The sequence below is a fragment of the Phodopus roborovskii genome, unplaced genomic scaffold, assembly GCF_943737965.1.
Source record: "Phodopus roborovskii unplaced genomic scaffold, PHOROB, whole genome shotgun sequence".
In the NCBI taxonomy this organism is placed as follows: Eukaryota; Metazoa; Chordata; class Mammalia; order Rodentia; family Cricetidae; genus Phodopus; species Phodopus roborovskii.
The window spans coordinates 116,054-131,401 of record NW_026126090.1 but is presented as its reverse complement, the minus strand read 5'-3'; the positions used below and the strand labels follow the sequence as shown (position 1 = coordinate 131,401).

Genomic DNA, 15,348 nt, shown 5'->3' with positions numbered 1-15,348 from the left:
ATATTATTTGACAAGCAGCACTGTTCACCAGTATGGTACTTCCGTTCAAATTCTATATATGCATAGTAATTTACAAATTAATGAAGTTTCATGAAGCTTCTTAATGCATCTTTAGTTTTATTTAATCCAACCCAATTGTCTTTCTTCTACTCCCTATCCCCACTTAAACTTTTAGTTTCTAACATTCTCCATTGTTCTTTCATATCACATAAATTTCCCTTCTAATTATCTTTTTGAGTTACTAGGTTATAGGTTCCCATGTAACTTCTTCATACACACTTTATTTTTCATTAATTCTCCCTTTGATCTCTTATTTTCCCACCCACTTCTTGCTTGAGCCATTCTGCCCCTAGTAGCCCAATTCTCCTTTCCTTTCACCTTTATCACCAATATTTTTATCCCCTATCCTTTAAGTATGTTACACCATGGCCCATTTCCAGTTTTCCAGATTTCACTTATATTCCAGGTTAAATACACAAAACGAAATTAATTTAGAATCAACATATAAAAGAGAAATGCATAATTTGTCTTTTTGTGTCTTGGTTACTCCCACTCACTACAATGTCTTCTAAAACCTCTACTCTTCATTATTTCATTCTATTTAACATTTGAGTAACATTCCATTTTGTATTTGACCAAATTTTCAGTCCATTCTTCAGTTGATGTGTGTGTGTTGATTCACTTGCCTTCCTATTAATTGTGAATGGAAAGGCAAAAATGAACATGAATATACAAGTATCTCTATAGTAAGGTGTGTATAATCCTTTGACTATATGCCTATGAGTGTTATACTCCAAGTCTTGGGTGAGATGGAATCTTGAAGTAATTTTAATCTTCATTTCCCTTACAGCTAAGGATGTGGGGCACTTCTTTATAAATAAAATTTTATATTTATTCTTTGGGAAATTTCTCAGTTCCCTAATCTTTAAAACAGTGTCTTCCTTCCCCTATGATTCTTAAACTCTTTCTACCTCCCCTCTGCAGAGTTCCCTGAGCGCTGAGGGATTTGGTGGAGACATCCCATTTAGAACTGCATGTTTCTAGGTTCCACCATGAATATTTGGGTGTGAAATCTTTGTATTTACTTCCATCTGCTGCTGGACAAATCTTCTCTGATGATGGCCGATGATCTACGAATATAGCAGAATATCATTAGGAAAATTTGTATTGCTATATTCGGTTAGCAGAACAGTACTATTTGGTTTTCCCTTAGAATTCTAGTCTCAGGTTCTTGACCACCAAAGCAGTATTGGATATGGGTTCCATCTCATGTAGTGAGTCTTAAATCACATCAGATATTGGTTGGATGCTCCTACAAGATTTGTGGCATTATTGCACCCAGTTTATCTTGCAGGCAGGTCACCATTTTCGATCTAACCACTTATAGCTGGGTTAATGTTTACCTTTCTCCTACGGTGGCAAGTAGAGTAACTTCCAATACCATAAAGTCTTAGCAATAGACTGGGTTGTTTGAGGGTTCCCATTGGGCTCCTTTGGCTAACAGCTCAATTAAACATCATAGATTCCCAGTGTTGGAAGCTTAATTTGGTGATGAGCTATCCAACCAATTGTATCTCTGTCTCTCCCATTTTTTGGCAATTTCAATTAGATTGCCTTCATATATGTATATAGTATAGTATAAGAAGGTACTACTGTATTAGGTTTCCATATGACCCCTCAAATGGCTCATAATATTAGTTGTTCCTCCCTGTATTCTCTTCGTTACTCCTCCTCACTTCCACCTCCTTTTTTAATCCTCCTGTTCCAACCACCCCATACCATCCTGCCTTGTCCATTCATAAATAATTATGTTTCCCTTCCTAAAGAAATTCATCCTTTCCCCCAGTCCCTTATCTATACTTAACCCCTGTGGTTATATAGATTGCCACTTGCATATCAATGAATTAACAACTGGCATCCACTATAAGCGAATACATACTATATTTGTCATTCTGGGTCTGGGGTACCCCTCTCAGGATATTTTTTCTAGTTCCATCCATTTACCTGCAATTTTCCACATTTTAAAATTCATGAGTAATATTCCATTGTGTAAATGTATCCCATTTTCTTTATTCATTCCTTGACAGACATCCAGATTGTTTCCATTTACTGGCTATAACAAATAAAGCCACATTGAACAGCTGTATCTTTCTTGGGAACTATTGCACTGATTTCCAAAGTGACTGTGAAAGTTTTCACTCCCACCAGCATTGGATAAGATTTTCCAGTACACCTGTGCTACAGGAGTTCTGTCCAGAAAATCTTTTCTTGTACCAATAAGTTCAAGATTATTCCCCACTTTATCTTCTGTCAGATTCAGTTTGTCTGGCTTTAATCTGAGGTCTTTGATCAATTTTGATTTGTCTTTTTTGCAGGGTTGTAAGTATGGATGTATTTACATTCTTCTACGTTAAGCAAATTCAATTTGTGTTCCTTCTATATTCCTGAATGTGTGGTCTTGCACTGCAGAGAGAGATAAACTCTTACAAAAACTCCTCTCTTCCAGGAGTTATCACTTGTCAGTCTCTACTTGGACAGGAGTAGCACTTTGTGCCAAACTTCCCTCTCTATGCTGGAATTTTCTCTTGAGTGAGCATTCAGAAGGGCTTGTGCATGTTGTTACAAACACTGTGAGTTTGTATATGCAGCTGCCTTGTTGTGTTCAGAGCATACTGTTTTCTTTTATTTATCCAGCACCTACGATTCTTAAAGTAATTATATTCATCTTCTGCAATGATCCCTGAGCATTTGAGGAAGAGGTATGATACTGATATTATATTTAGGGTTGAACATTTCATGGTATTTTATTTTCATTTGACAACTTGTGGGTCTCTGTGTTAATCTAATTAGTTTGTTTTGTTTTCTGGGAGATGGCAGAGGATTCATTTGGATATTTAAACCACATGGGGTGGGAAAACTTGACAAGTCTACTATTTTATTGTGACTACACCTTATTAATTTTGGTTAGTATTTGAATGCATTTTTCTTTCATTATGCCTTCAACTTCACTGTATTTGAACACAAAAATGGGACTATTTATTGTAAATGCATGTAGGGTGATACTGTCTTTCATTAAGTTTAAACCAATAGGAAGTTGAATGCATCTAATGAGATGATCATCTATCTTTCTTCTTTCACTTGGTTTATATGGTGGATTACAGTTACAGATTTCTGTATGTCTAACCAACTGTGCATCTCTGGGATGAAGCCTAATAATGGTCATGGTGGATGATATTTATTTTTATTTATTTAACTTTTTTAGTGTTCTTGAATTCAGTTTGCCATTATTCATGAGGGAGATTGGTTTGTACTTTTCTTTCTTTGTTCTATCTTTGTGTGGTTTGGTTACCAGGGATACTGTAGCCTCATAAAGGGAGTTTGTCAATGTTCCATCTATTTCTATTGTTTGGAACAATTTGAGGAGTATTAGAGTTATCTCTTCTTTAAAATTCTGATACAATTCTGCTCTGAAGCCATCTGGTCCTGAGCTTTTTTTGGAAGCCTTTTTATGATTGCTTCTATTCCTTGGGGATTATAGTTCTATGGAAATTGTTTATCCGATCTTGACTTAATTTTGGTATGTAGAACATATCCAGAAAACTATCCATTTCTTTTAAACTTTTCAATTTTGGGAATATAGGTTTCCCATATTTGATCTTATGATTCTCTGGATTTCCTCCGTGTCTGTTGCTATGTCTCCTTTGAGAAATCATGTGTTAGTCTGATGGGTCTGCCTTTATAGGTTACTTGAACTTTTTTCATTGCAGCTATTAATATCCTTTCTTTTTTAATTTTTTTAAAATTTATTTTATATAACAAAGTCCATTTAAATGAAAACAAACATTTATAGACAATATTTGGGAATTTGGGCATCGTTCTTTCCAAACTACTTCCTGCTGGTAAGGGGCGCTGTCATGGGGGATTCAAAGAAGATTCAGAAATCCTGGCTGTAGTCTGTAAGGCTGCTTTGTCCAGCTGTTTTGAATGTAGGATCACCTCGAACTCTGTTCCAGGCGGTCTGGCATGATCAAACCACATTAGTCTGGAAGGAATCCACGTCTTTTCATTTTCTGTGGAAACAAAAATAGAAATCCTTTTCCCCAGTAACTTGTCCTTGAACTTAAATTTTGGAGTCAAAGCATTTTTTTAAATTTAATTTATTATTTTACATGTTGATCCCAGTTCCCTCTCCCTCCCTCCCTCCCTCTTTCCCTCCCTCACTACTTCCCTCCCTTTTTCCCTCTCTGCCCTCTCACATGCACTCTAAACACCCTCCCCTCCCATCCCCCCCACCCCAATTCCATATGTAGGGGAATGTCATCCAGTTGGGTTCATGTAGATCGAATAGGTCATGTGAAGTAGGGACTAGGGCTTCTCTCCTGTCTCTAGATTAAGGCAGTTATCCCTCCATGGGGGATGTGTTTGCAAAGTCCTTTTGTGCATCAGGGATACATCCTGGCTCCACTGTCTGAGCTCCCTTAGACTAATCAGTCCTTCTGGCTGGGACCCATATTCAGGGGGGCCTGAGTCAGTCCCATGCTGGCTTCCCAGCTATCAGTCTAGTGGCCCTCAGCTCCTCCTTGTTCAGGCAAGCTGTCTCCATGTGCTTCCACCGCATGGTCTTGTCCTCTCCATCTGCCTCTGGGTTACAGTTCGACTCAGTGTTTATGTATGGATGTTTGCTCCTGTTTCCAACAGGCATTAGTGGAGGGCTCCATGGATAAGTTAGTTGTTGATCTCACTCTCCGGGAAGGGCGTTTATGATAGCCTTTCCACAGAAGCTCAAATTGTTAGATGGGAGCAGTCTTGTAGTTCTCTAGACCTATCTTTGTGTTCAATTTTATCTTCAAACCAATATTGGCTCCCTCTTTTATGTTCTCTCTCTCTCTCTCTGTCTCTGTCTCTCTCTCTCTCTCTTTCCTGTCTTCTATTCCTAACCAGGCTCAATCTTCCTAGTCACACATGTTTTCCTTTCCTCTCCCTCGTTTTCTCCTACTTCTCTCTCCATTCGCTGCCCCCCCCCCACTTCCCCTAAGCTCTGGGAGACTTGTCCCTTCCCAGTACTGTGAGGGACTTTATATGAATCTCTTAGAATACACCTTGTATCCTAGTTCCTCTGGTGGTGTGAATTATAGGCTGATGATCCTTTGATCTAGGTCTAAAATCCATATATGAGTGAGTACATACTGTGTTCCCCTTTTTGTAACTGGGTTGCCTCATTCAGGATGGTTTCTTCAAGTGCCATCCACTTGCCTGCGAATTTCAAGATACCATTATTTTTTCTGCAGATTAGTATTCTATTGTGTAGATGTGCCACATCCTCATTAACCATTCTTCCGTTGAAGGGCATCTAGGTTGCATCCAGGTTCTTGCTATTCCAAATAGTGCTGCTATGAATGTAGTTGAACAGATGTCTTTGTTGCATAGATGTGAATGCTTTGGGTAATGCCTAAGATGGGGATTGCCGGGTCCTGTGGTAAACTAATTCCCATTTTCCTGAGGAACCGCCATACTGATATCCAAAATGGCTGTATGAGTTTACACTCCCACCAACAGTGGAAGAGTGTTCCCCTTTCTCCACATCCTCTCCAACATGAGTCATCATTGATGTTTCTAATTTTAGCCATTGCAGGAGTAAGATGGTATCTCAAAGTTGTTTTGATTTGGGATGTTCAGGCCAGCCTGATAAACCACTAGGTTCTAGTATTGTTCTTTTGGTGTTCAATGTATTCTTGCTTTGATGTCTTTGATGTCTACCCATCTCTTCTTCCTTGTGGTACAGGCAATGCCTTTCAATCTTGATCTAATCCTGTCCTCTCTCTCATTCCTCTCTGTGCAGTAGATGTTTGTGTTCTAAGGGGCTATTCTCAGTCCTCCCCTCTTAGTCCTCTGTGGGCAGCAGATGTCTGTATCCCAGGGACCTGCCTAGGTCACAAGGGACTAGTGAGTTTGGGAGCACAGTGGGGGGATATTGATGCAGCTTGCCTGCAAGAGTCTTTCCTGCTTACCTGGACTAGTGAGTTTGGGAGCGCAATTGGGGGGGGGTATTGATGCAGCTTGCCTGCAAGAGTCTTTCCTGCTTACCTGCTACTGTGGCTGAGATAGGCGAGGAAAGGGCCAGGAGTTTTTCACTGGGACATGGGGCCTAGAGACTGTTTGGTCCAGCTGGACAGTCACCTCTCAGTCCTCTCTATGCAGTAGATGTCTGTGTCCCAGGGAGCTGCTGAGGTTTCAGGAGATGGGTGGCAATTAACATTTTTATAAAAACTATTTTAATAGTCTTAGTTTTGTCTTCTTTGATATGAATTTTTTCTATTTAAATTAGAAACAATCTTGTTTTTCATGTCAATCCCTATTTATCCTCTCCCCTCCCTTCCCTGCCCCACCAACCCCCATCCCATTTTCTTTCTGCTCTCCAGGGAGGGTTAGGCTTTCCATGGGGGATCTTTTAAAGTCTGTGACATCATTTAGAACAGGTGATAGGCCCTCCACCATGAGTCTAGGCTGAAAGATTATCCTCTTTGTGGAATGGGCTCCCAAAATCCTTTCGTACAATAGGGATAAAAACTGATCCACTACCAATCCTCCTAATTGACACCCAGGTTCATGGGGGTCTGGGTCAATCCTATGCTGGATTACCAGCTATCAGAATGGAGTCCATGATCTCCCCCTTGATCAGGTCAGCTGTTTCTGTGGGTTTCTCCAGCCTTTGTTCATCACTCTTCCCTTTCTACAACTGGATTCCAGGAGTTCATATAGTGTCTGTTCTTCCAGTAGCTGGATGAAGTTTCTAGGATGGCATATAAGGTAGTCATCAATCTCATTATTGGGGAAGGGCACCTAAGGTAGCCTCTCCACTATTGCTTAGATTGTTAGTTGGGGTAATCCTTGTAGATCTCTGGACATTTCCCTAGTGCCAGATTTCTCTTTAAAACTATATTTGCTCCCTCTGTTATGGTATCTTTTTCCTTGCTCTTCTCTATTCTTTCCATGACTCAATCTTCCTGCGCCCTCATGTTCTCCTCTCTCCTTCTCTTCTTCCTTTCTCTTAATTTCCTCATCCCTCCCCCCATGCTCACAATTTGCTCAGATCTTGTTCCTTTCCCTTTCTCTGGGGTACCATGTTTGTCTCTCTTAGAGACAAACTTGCTTCCTAGCTAAATTTTGTCTTTTATAGTAGGATTAAAGGTCACTTACTCAACAGAAATACAGTATTAAAATAGGCTGTATTTGTTAATACATTTAATCTTACTAGTATGTTTATAATTTTGTTTCATATTTAACATCCTTTTATTTAAATTTGAATTATAAATTCCTATAAAGCAATTCAGAATTAGAAGAATTCCATACCAGATAAAGTATTTCTGTTTAATTACTTTTTAAAACAATTTTGCATGACATAATAACCTGGGTTAGCAGGGTATTATAGTACTTTGAATTTATCAACTAGTAGTTCTTTTTTCCCTTGAATCTGTCTGTTAAGAATTATACAAAAATATACAAAATATACTATACTATATATATATATGAATGAAAGCTTATAGTAGCATGCAAGTCACAATGCCAATTTTAAAAGTTTGATGATGATTAAAATGATGACTATTAACACTATATAGCACTAACTGTCTAATCTGAATTAGAACTTAATGCTCATGCAAAAAGAAACCCTGCAAATAGTGATTCCCCTGTGCATCATAAATAAATTCCTTAATGTTTTTAAATATTTTATTTGCTATTTTGATTGTTTTTACATGGATTTTTGTCTTTACCTTATATTGAATATATATAATTTCATAATCACTTCTCTAGTTTTGGGGACTTTTGTATTTATTTCTTCAAATAAATTTTTCTTGTTTTTTATCCTTGAGTTTGCCAAAATGTGTACACTCATTGCTGTCCTATACCTTCCTTATAATTCCATTGCTTTTTTCTTTTCCCCCTAACTGGGTAATTTCCAGTTAACTATATTCTTTCTTCATTTTCCTTTTCCATGATTAGTTTGCTGTAGATCAACTTTGTGAATATTTTTTTCATTTTAATTGTTGTATTAACTCTTTGTTTTCTATTTCATACATATTACTTAACATGTTACCTTTGAAATTCTCATTTTGTTAATGGCTTTTTTCATTATGCTAAGCATATTTATGATTATTATTTTGATTTATGTTTTAAGTAAAGCATATATCTCACTTTCATTAAAATCTATTTTTAATATATATATTATATATTCAGTATAATGTATATAGTCAGTATAATATATATATGATTCCTTTGTTTTGAACAAATTTCCATATCCTAGTGTTTTTGTTTTTGACTTTTCATATTGGTATTTTCACATTATAAAAATAGTCATTATGGCTGGAGAGACGGCTCAGTGGTTAAGAGAAGTGACTGCTCTTTCAGAGGTCTGGAGTTCAATCCCCAGCAACCATATGGTAGCTCACAACCATCTATAATGAGATCTGGTGCCCTCTTCTGGCCTGCAGGCATACACATCCAGGCAGATAATAAATAACTCTTAAAAAAAAAAAAAAAAAAAAGGAAAAAAAAAAAAAAAGTCACCATGTCCAGATTTTTTTCAAATGGCCTACCTCAAGAGAGAACTCACTCTAAGTAGCCTGCTATCCAAATCTCACCGTCCTGCAGACACCTATAATATACTAGGTCTCTCTAAGATTCTACTTCTCATTCTGTAAGATTCATTTTCTTAGGGCAATGTGTAAAACATTTGCCATAAAAGCCTGACAATTGATTTCATGTCCCCAAAACATAAGTAAAAGATGACAAGGGAAATGTTTAACTTTTATCTCACTATTTGCAAAACAGGGAGAGAGAGACAATAAAGTCACTGTAGACTTTGAATACAAGCTTCACTGGCATATGCAGCAGTGAGTAAGAAAGACACTCTTTCAAGCAATGTAAATACATGCCCCATTCATACAAATAAACATTTGTGGATGATTTCACACATGCATGCTTCATTTACACACAAAATATGATATAAAAATACTTAATTTTTTATAGAATGATTCCTGAAATTCCTTGGTCAGTGATATGTCTGTGTGTTAACATAATATTGCTTATGTCCACAGTACATCCATCAGATTCTTAATAAGAATATGTGCATATTCATCTCTGTACTTAATAGCTAGCTAACCAAATGGTTTTGAAATAATGATAAATTTAGTTGATTAGTTACAATTTGTAAATAATAAAAATTACCAAGCAATTGTATAAATAAAAACAATTAGTGAGAAGCAACCAAACAACAGTAAAAAAGTATTACAAAGATTTTACTAGAAATAAAATCTTTGGATTTTTTCCAGGAAGAAATGTTTCATTATAAGTAAATCAGATATACCTTATCCTAGTGAATATCTTTCAGATTATACCTATTTGATAGTATAACATTCATAAATACCAAAAAAATGTATATAAAATTTTATAACCATCTTTTATGGACTCTTGTGATAAGGGAAATTTGATGAGAAAGCTTCTGTCTCTGTAAGAATTTACTGTCAATTTCTAAATGGGCCTTACCATTCAGTATTCATAAACCCTTTCCAAAATATGATTTCATGTTTAGGCATAAAAATATATTTGAAGGCTGGGTGGTGGTGGTACATGCCTTTAATCTCAGCACCCAGGAGGCAGAGGCAGGCAAATCTCTTTGAATTTGAAGCCTGCAGCTTGTTCTACAGAGGAAATTCTGGAATAGGCTCCACAGCTACATAAAGAAACCTCTTGAAATTCGTGTGTGTGTGTGTGTGTGTGTGTGTGTGTGTGTGTGTGTGTGTGTGTGTGTGTTAAAACCTGGTGGGAATGGCAAAAGAGATATTTATATTTGTTTTTAAAATTAGTCATGCACCTGCCTATCTACCTTTATGATAAGATTATCCATAATGAAATTCAATAATTTTAGTTCAATTTTAAAGCTAAGATAGCAGTAAATACTATACTTCCAGGATAATGCAACATTAAGTTCTTGATAGCAATAGAAGATATTATTGCTATTAACATTCATACCAGAATATGTATCAAGCAGAGGGTGTTTTCCTATCTAAACATTGAGATTGTAAACATTGTAAATGCTATAGCGCAGGAACAAATACAGTTCTTAATATTTCTAGAAACATAATAAGGCAATGTAGATACTTATAACAAATTTGCAAAGCCATATTTTTATATTGGTCGCAGCATTTTCTGAATTCTTCTATAACGATTTCTTTTCTAAAGAGTAAGCTCTGTCAACTTGAAGAAAATGACTATCTCAAATAAATGACCATGTTTCATTTTTATCTTAAAAACCTGAAAATGACATTTAATTGAGCAGAAAATTTAGAGTCATGGCCTCCCCTTGAAGGATCAAATAAAACTCACCATAATACTTTGAAGGAGATTATATTTTGCTTGCACAGATTTTTATTGCAATGTGAACATTAAAGTTAGATTAATTATGTATTTGCCTATTTTTAATCATATTTTATTCTCTTTTAGTTTGCAGAATTCAATTAGCAAGATACAAGAGTGAAGACAAAACTGTGAGATTCAAAGAGGCATCTTCAAGTCTCAGTGACAAACAACTCTCACAGGAAAAAATAAAGGAAAAGCACAGCGATAGCTTTTCTCCAGAATCTCACACATTCACACATGAAAAGTATCACAGAAAAGCCAGCCGGAAACTATCTTTTGATAAACGCCATTGCAGGGAGTATAGATATGCACATGGTTGTGAGAGTTTTAGGTATCAAATTACTTCCATTCCTCCAAGTTCTGAGTCTTCCACCTCTAATGTATCATCACTTGTCAGCAGCCCAAATTCTAAGAGTCGTAAGTCTGCCACAAGACAGAAGACACGAAGAAGTATTACATATTCTTTGGATGTGGAAACTCAAAGATGCACCAGATGTTTTATGGAAATTAGTAACTCTTCTTTTCATAAATGCCCCACACATTCTGATGACTCTGACTCGGACTCTCCTTTACATGAACAGATTTCATCATATTCTAAATATTCTCTGCGCTCTAAAACTACTAGACACTTCAAGACTTCTCGAAATAGCCCTTTATCTCAGTCTCTGGATCCTAAGCATCATGTGGGTATGCGCTGCGCTCTGCACAGGGAAGATTTCAGACATTCTGTGGATTCTACCTCTTATTTACATTGTGAAAGTTGTTCAGCTCTCCGAAATCTTAAGAGCTCTGCTGATACACATACCATTCCTATAAAATCTAAACAAATCATGGGCCAACATAGTACCCATGGCCACATATTGTCAACACCAGTAAGATTGTCTGAAAGTGAAAGCAAGTTCAATCTTACTACCCAACCTCAAAATAAGGATAATCCTGATGACAGCCTTTTTAAATTTATCAGTGCTAGAAATATCAACGATGAGGCTGATGTTGAAGAGGAATGTCTTTCAAAGGATGAGACAGACCAAGAATATGAGACAAATACTGAAGATGAAACAGATGCTGAAGATGAAACAGACACTGAAGATGAAGATAACAACAAAGATAAGAAAGATCCCAAAGACAAATCTGACCCTGATGGCAGTGATCCTAAAGATGGAAACTCTGAAAATAATACTGATAGCAATACTGGGTCTGATCCTAATGGTGCTTCTGGGCCTACAAGTGGATCTGCTTCCAGCAATGATGGTGACTCTAAAAATGTAACTGATCGTAACAATGAATCTGACCCTGCCTCTGATAATGCTTCAAACAGTGATGTTAACTTGAAATATAGCACTGATTTAAACAATGTTTCTGATATGGCAGAAGATTTCAATCAGCACAATAATGACACCAAGAGTAGCACAAATCCAAACTCTGCCTTTGGAAACAAAAATAGAACTGTGATGGACTACATTTCTGGTTCCAATAGTGTTGTTGTCCCTAGCAAAGACAATAGAAAAGGAAATATTTGCTCTGAGACTATTAGACCAATTTCCCATAATCTTGACTTTACAAAAAATGAGACTGATCCAAATAACAATCCCTTCCTCTCAAACAGCCATGGATGCCTAAATGATCTTGAGTCTAACTATAATACCAAACTCAATAATGCTGCTAGTCACAATGTTGTTAATCCTAACCATATTGCTGAGCCTAACAATGGCACAGAACCTACTAGCACTGCTATTCACAAACTAACAGCTGCCCTAAAATATTACTCAGACTTTAATGTTGTCACAGGGTTTACATACAAAGTAAGGTCAAGTTTTCTAGTCACCCAAAACTATTTTGGCAAAAAGAAATGTGCTACTAGACCCAGCTTTGCATTTAGCATTATCAATGCCAATGATACTAGCAACATCACTAGCTATACTGGTGCTATTAGCTCTCAGTTTACTGCCAGAAAAAACTATGCCCCAGAAAATAAACATTTCCCTAGATTTAGTCATTTTAATGGTTTCAGCATTACCATCAAAGATAACCAGAAAGCTAATAATTCTATTAGTATCAGCAATATTAACATTCTCACTGATACTGAATTAAAAACCAGTTCCATGTCATCTAGTTTTAAAATTGTTTATGGAACTGTCTCAAATTTTATTGCTGGCACAAATCATACTTCTTATCCTATTTTTTTGATAACCTCTGAATTTTATGATTCACTTGAACTTGGTAGAGCTTACATAATTTTTGATAACCAAAATTTTAGTGCTCAGTTCCAAAACTCTGCTGGATACACATACTCTGATACTTCTAAGTATGCCTCTGGGTCAGTGGACTCCCTTGATGCCAAAGAATCTGGCTTTTTAAAAGATTTTTGTAGGGTCCAGAATCCAATTGGCATCAAGGATCCTTCTCTTTTCAAGATTCTTTCCAATCAAAATATTCCACTCTCTAGCTTTGATGTTATAGTGGAAGCTGAGCTACCAGATGTTGTGAAGTTTGCTATATCATCAGGTGCTGTGAATCAATTATTTAAGGTAAGTTTACGTAAACATACATTTCAAGTTAATTCTCTCTTGTAATTTTTAGTGTTAGGTTATTGAACATGAATCAAACGTATTTTACTTAGTTGGATATATAAACTGTGGAATAGAGGAAAAATGTATCCAGTATTTCTTGACATGGGAAATTCTCTAGTATGATTTTCAATAGAAAATATTCATCTTCTATACAATTGGTAAATGGAAAAATAGGTGAATGGGCTGTAATAGACTACTATACTTTTCTATTTTCTTAGCAGTGTATTAATAGTCCATAAATGTAAACCTGATCACAAGCGAGTAAGTTTTTACACATGTATTGCCCACATGTACGCTTGATAGACAGAAGGGAGTATGGAGGGAAAGGGACAGAATGAAGGGTGAAGAAAGAGAAGAACAATTAAAATTTATCTTAAATATTGTGAATGAAATCATTTAACCAAAATCAACTTTGAAAGCACTAATCTTTTTAAGGATATTTTGAAGTACTTTATGAATTCTAAACTCTGATTTACTTTTAAATAAGTAGTCATTGAGTTATTTTGGTAACATACCAGAAAACAAAGCCCCCTAGTAGCTTTACTAAATTTAGTTTAAAATGTTTATCTTATTTTTCTTTATAATAAATAAACCTATATTTTATAAAGTATTTCCTCTAATAGTCTACATTACATGTGAAAATTAAGATTGCTAAAGTATATGGAGAACTATTTTTGGCAGTAACAAAGTATTATTATTTTGTAAGTAACTTTACCTAAGCATTATCAATAAAGCATAATTAATTTGATGCACATTGAATTTCATCCCTTTTATACATTAAATAAGGTAAATAAGCTTAAATTTGATTTTAGTGTCTGTGTACAAATGTTCAGCTTCATATAATTTGTTTTCCATAAAATAAGTAAATGAATATAACTACACATTTAGAGTACATCACAAATTCAAGTAGCCAAAACAGAAGTACAAAAAATATCTCCTTAACGCTTTTACTTTAATAGAGAACAATTCTATGGTTTTTACCAAGAGATACCATCTTCCTAGAAACAGCAAGTATGGTTTTTATGTTTTTCTTACATAAACAAAGTTAATATTTATAAATTATAAGTAATAAAATAGTATTGCTCAGGTAAATTTAAAATGTAAAGAGTTCTTTTTTCTTGTTTTTCCAATGATTTATCTCAAGTGAGCCTTTGTTTCTATTAGAATGAAAAAAATTAATGTTTTTGTAGTATATTTATGTACTGTAATATCATTTGATAAAACACATGTAATAATGACACATACTAAACTATGGATGAAACTTACACACATTGCATTAAGTCAAAGAAGACAGACATAAGCACCTACATGTTTTAGGATTCCATTTAGGTAGCATAGGCTAGACTAAACAAGATCATAGACACAGAAATTTATTATTGGGATGTGAAAGCATTGCTTTAAAGGTTACAAAGTTTGGGAAATATAGTTATTTTGTGGTTAAAATCGTGGCATTAAGAACAGTTTTTTTGAACTAAGGGTGACAAGATGAAATATATCTACAAAAACAGATTGCCTTTACATTAAAAACAAATTTTCCAAGTACAAGGCATTGATTTCTCTGAAGTATGATAAAAAATGAGCTTTTCATGGACTATGTATCCAAAAAAAATACTATGCATGGCATATTTTCTAATGTTTATACCAGGGCTATACAATTAAAATACTTGCAAACAATTGAAATATTTTCACTGGTGATGAGCAGGCTTCATGGTAAATTGTGAATAGCTTTAGAAATAATGTATTTGACATACCTTCTAAAACACAGTATTTTCTGTAAGACTGGGTGATTGCCTTCCCTTAGTCATTTATGGTCTATATTTCCCTGGTTTATTCCATGTTCACATATACCCATTGAAAACAACAATTGTTAATAGATCATGGGTGCCTTTCATTAATACATTTAACAAAATGTACTTGAAAGAATTTACACTTTTCTTTCAATCATAAGTTAACTAAAACAACCAACCCATGTCCAGCATATAAAAGTAAAATATATGCACCTTTTAATTGAACCATTTAATAGACATTTAATAATTAAAACATTCTGTAAACTAAAACTTAAAGTCTAAGTGTAAAACATACCTGGTAGCATCTGAAGAACCTGCAGTCTACAAACATTCATAGAAAACAAGTAGACACTTGATATAACAGGTAAATGAAAACAAATGAAATAGCTTCTCTCTGAGTCTCCAGAGTATTTTGAAATGTTTAAAATATTTTGATCACAACTGATCAAATTATATGTGTAGGTTATCATTTTGTGCTACTAGTTTTAGAAATTTTTAATGATATCCTAATTTCCAAAGTTAACTCTTTTATAGTAATGGCAAATTTCATCTTTAGTAGAATTAGAACTACATTACTA

General features: G+C 35.3%; 1 protein-coding gene across 1 annotated transcript in view; it reads left to right on the top strand.

Annotated features, from left to right (window-relative positions):
* LOC127218428 (dentin sialophosphoprotein) overlaps positions 1-15,348 on the top strand; it is a 34,527-nt gene that overhangs the window by 13,745 nt on the left and 5,434 nt on the right. Inside the window, exon 3 of the mRNA XM_051179446.1 lies at positions 10,498-12,941. Within this exon, the coding sequence (XP_051035403.1) occupies positions 10,498-12,941 (2,444 nt within the window). The remainder of the gene's footprint in view (positions 1-10,497; positions 12,942-15,348) is intronic.